This window comes from Vombatus ursinus, unplaced genomic scaffold, assembly GCF_900497805.2.
Source record: "Vombatus ursinus unplaced genomic scaffold, bare-nosed wombat genome assembly UNPS02014847.1, whole genome shotgun sequence".
Lineage (NCBI taxonomy): Eukaryota > Metazoa > Chordata > Mammalia > Diprotodontia > Vombatidae > Vombatus > Vombatus ursinus.
In genome coordinates, this window is record NW_020954625.1 from 4,122,846 (window position 1) to 4,126,725 (window position 3,880).

General features: G+C 47.6%; 1 protein-coding gene across 2 annotated transcripts in view; it reads left to right on the forward strand.

Moving 5' to 3' along the window:
• PRF1 (perforin 1) overlaps window positions 1–3,880 on the forward strand; it is a 12,774-nt gene that overhangs the window by 4,202 nt on the left and 4,692 nt on the right. For both annotated transcript variants that reach the window (XM_027840672.1, XM_027840671.1), the window contains exon 2: window positions 2,960–3,685. In XM_027840672.1, coding sequence (XP_027696473.1) covers window positions 3,117–3,685 — 569 coding nt within the window. In that variant the 5' untranslated portion in view covers window positions 2,960–3,116. The remainder of the gene's footprint in view (window positions 1–2,959; window positions 3,686–3,880) is intronic.

Sequence of the window (3,880 nt, forward strand, 5' to 3'; positions counted from 1 at the left end):
CAGACTTTTGTACCCAGGGCAATCATAAAGTAACAAGATGATGATGATATGTTCATCGTCATTGTCACTGCCGGCATCCAGAGTTTTTACATCCCTTTCGTTTCCAAATATCTCCCTCCCCCAATCTCCTTTGTGGGGAGTCATCCCCTGTAACAAATAATAAAAAATAAAGCAGGGACAAAAAGCAGTTCAGTCAAACCAATCGACACATCCTCAGCCAAGTCTGACAGTAGAGGCAATGTGCCATACCCATGATGTCTCTCCTTTGTAAAGAAGGGAGGGAGACTGACTTTCTCATCTCTTGTTTGGGACCAAACTTGGTCGTTACACTAACACAGTGTTCCATTTATAAGACTGATGCTTAAACAAACATACTGGGTGTTCTCACTGATGTGGGCGCTACCTAGAGAGTGTGCCGGAGCCAGCTCAAAGCAGCCGCTCTCCAGAGCCAATCGTTAAATTTTCAGAGTGAGCATTTACACCTTGGAAATCAACAAACACAAAACAGCAAACACAGGGCAGGGTTTATTGATTGTTTAGACTTAAGAAAGTGATAGAGAAAATGTTAATAATGCCAGTGTACCCTGTGAATTCTGTTTTGTTTTGTTTTTTTTTTTTTTTTTTTTGTCCGGAAAGTTGATTGGTTAACATTTACCAGCACACATCTGATGCTATCCCCTAGTGAGACCGATACTAAACTGTCCATAGACTTTTATCCTGAGCTCCTCTGGTCCATGGCCTCTTATAAATTCTCCATAGGAGGCCCACCCAACATGCTGGGAGAGTTCTCTAGTTCTATTGATATTTCAGGTACCAGCAAGGCACATGAGCTGTCCATTTTTACTCCTCACTCTCATCAGCAGTAATTGGCACTCCCATTTCTTTTTTTTTTTTTTTTTTAGGCAATTGGGGTTAAGTGACTTGTTCAGGGTCACACAGCTAGCAAGTGTCAAGTGCTTGGTCTGAGGCCGAATTTGAACTCAGGTCCTCCTGACTTCAGGGCCAGTGCTCTATCCGCCGTGCCACCTAGCTGCCCCTGGCACTCCCATTTCACCAACACTCAAGGGGGATCTAGGTGGATAGAGCCCTAGGCCTAGAGTCAAGGATACCTGAGTTCAAATCCAGCCTCAGACACTTACTAGCTTTATGACCCTGGGCAAGTCACTTAAACCTGGTTGCCTCAGTTTCCTCATCTGTAAAATAAGCTGGAGAAAGAAATGACAAACCACTCCAGTATCCATGCCACAAAAACCCTAAATGGGGTCACAAAGAGTCAGACACAACTAAAAAATGACTGCACAACAAAGAAGAAGTTCACAAAGCACCCTCCTTGCCCAGTGAGGTAGGCAGTCCTAGATTAAAGTGTATTTGGGGAATATTTCACAAAATCAGTAGAACATAGATAATGTTAATATGAAGTTTTTTAAGCCAATACAAAGTCGACAGGGGTTCTTACATGTAGTTCCTATTTGAATTGGCCACCAGTGACTTAGAGGTATAGAAGCTGTCTCCATCCCCTTCCAGCTCTATTACCAGCTACGAAATGACTTCTGTTCAGTTCCAAATAGCAAATCTGCCCTCAGAGATACCCATCAAAGAAGACTGGCTGTGTGGTCTAGGGGAAATCACTTAACCTCCCAGCAAAGCATTTTTTAAGCAGCTACCTTGTGCCAGACCCCATGGGAGGTGATGGGCATCCAAAGACAAGCAACTCCTTGAGACTCTAAATTACTTAGAAGGGGTCAACTTGCATAGCTGGAGGGAATCTCCTTACCTGGAAGTTAATTCCAGGCTCAGTCCCTCTTCCTGTCCTACTATTGTTATTATGTTATCATATGATATGGTCTCAGAAGGCAGTTCCTAAAGAGAGGCTTTCAAAATGTTTTGAGTAATGAAAGAAGAAAATATGCAACTGAATTTAAAGGGTGTGTGTGTGTGTGTGTGTGTGTGTGTGTGTGTGTGTGTGTGTGTGTGTGTGTGTGTGTGTGTTTAAAAAAAAAAGTCTCAGGGCAGCTAGGTGGCACAGTGGATAGAGCACTGGCCCTGAAGTCAGGAGGACCTGAGTTCAAATCTGGCCTCAGACCAAACACTTGACACTTACTAGCTGTGTGACCCTGAACAAGTCACTTAACCCCAACTGCCTAAGCAAAAAAAAAAAATAAGAAAAAGAGAGAGTCTCCTTCATGTTGTTCAGTCATTTTTTAGTCGTGTCTGATTCTTTGCAACCCCATTTGGGGTTTTCTCAGCAAAGACACTGGAGTGGTTTGCCATTTCCTTCTCCAGTTCATTTTACAGATGAGGAAACTGAGGCAAACAAGGTTAAGTGACTTGGCCAGGGACACACAGCCCAGGAAGTGTCTGAGGACACATTTGAACTCAGGAAGAGGAGTCTTGCTAACTCCAGACCCCGTGCTGTAGGCACTATGGCGCCTTCTAGCTGCCCTGCAGCCCTACTTCATGCCCAGATCTCATTTTTGAAGGCTCTTTGGTGTGGGAGAAAGACCACTGGAAGTCAGAGATTCCAATCCTAGCTCGCTTTAATCCCTCTTTGCCCAAACTGATGTTCTCAAGCACTGTCAGCTCTGATGTGCTGTGACCTGTCTTCTAATTTCCTTCTCCCTCTGAAAATCTAGGTTCTAAGGAACTTCCCAGAATTGATGTTTTATGTTCCATGATCTAGAACCATCCCATCTTTTTCATTCCATATTCTCAAAGGTCCCCCAGTGCTCTGAGACTCAATGCTCTATGTTCTACAGTCCCTCTCACCTGTAAAATTCCATGTTCTAAAGGCCTTCTGAGCTCTAATTTTCTGTTCTGAGGTCCCTCCTCTCTGACCTTCTAAGCTCAATGTTCTACAGAGACTTCTAGCCTTAACACTTTATTCTATGCCCTGAGGTCTCTCTCAGCTCAGACATTGTATGCATAGAAATGATGTGGAATTGCCATGTTCCTACTGCAGGTTCCCATCCCATAGGCCAAACAACTCACCCCTCCAGACGGCACCTCTGGGGATGAGCTAGCCATCCCTAGCCAGCAGAAGAAGAGCGTGTTGCACTGCTCCCACACCACGGGGTCTCGGAGCTTCTTCACCCCTCCTTCCTCACTCTGCAGACGAGATGACCCGGTCCTCCTCGTCCTTGGCCTCCCTCTTTGGCCTCCTCCACTTTTGCCTGTTCATCCTCCTCCAGCTGCCCTGGGCCACACTGGCGCCCTGCCGGACTGCCACCCGGGCTGAATGCCGCCGCCATAAGGCGTTTGTGCCAGGCTGGGAGCTGGCTGGGGAGGGTATGGATGTCACCACCCTCCGCCGAACGGGCTACTTCCCCGTGGATACCCACAGATTTGAGCGTGCCGACGGCACATGCACCCTGTGCAACAACGATATGCAGGAAGGAGAGCTCCAGCGCCTTCCCTTGGCCATTACAGACTGGCACAGCCAGAGCGCTACTTGCCAGCGCGACGTAGCCAAGACCGAGGCCTCCTCTGTTGTGCAAGTGGCCGCCGAGGCCGCCAAGACGATCCAGAATGACTGGAAGGTGGGCCTGGAAGTCCAGCCCAAGCCCAGCATCAAGGGCCAAATGGCTATGGCTGCCTCCCACTCCAACGCAGCACAGTTCGCAGCTGGAAAGACCCACGAGGACCAGTACAGTTTCACCATCGACTCGGTGCAGTGTCGTTACTACAGGTAGGGCGAGGGCAGAGGGGATGGGCTGCTCGGGGGACAAGCCACAGGATAGAAGGAACAAAGACGACTTAGCACAGAGGAAGGAGCGTCAGCAGAATGAGAGTTAGCAGCTGCCACTTACACAGAGAGACCTTGGATGTTTGCAGAGAAGAAGGAAAGAAGGAAGGAAGGAAGGAAGGAAGGAAGGAAGGAAGG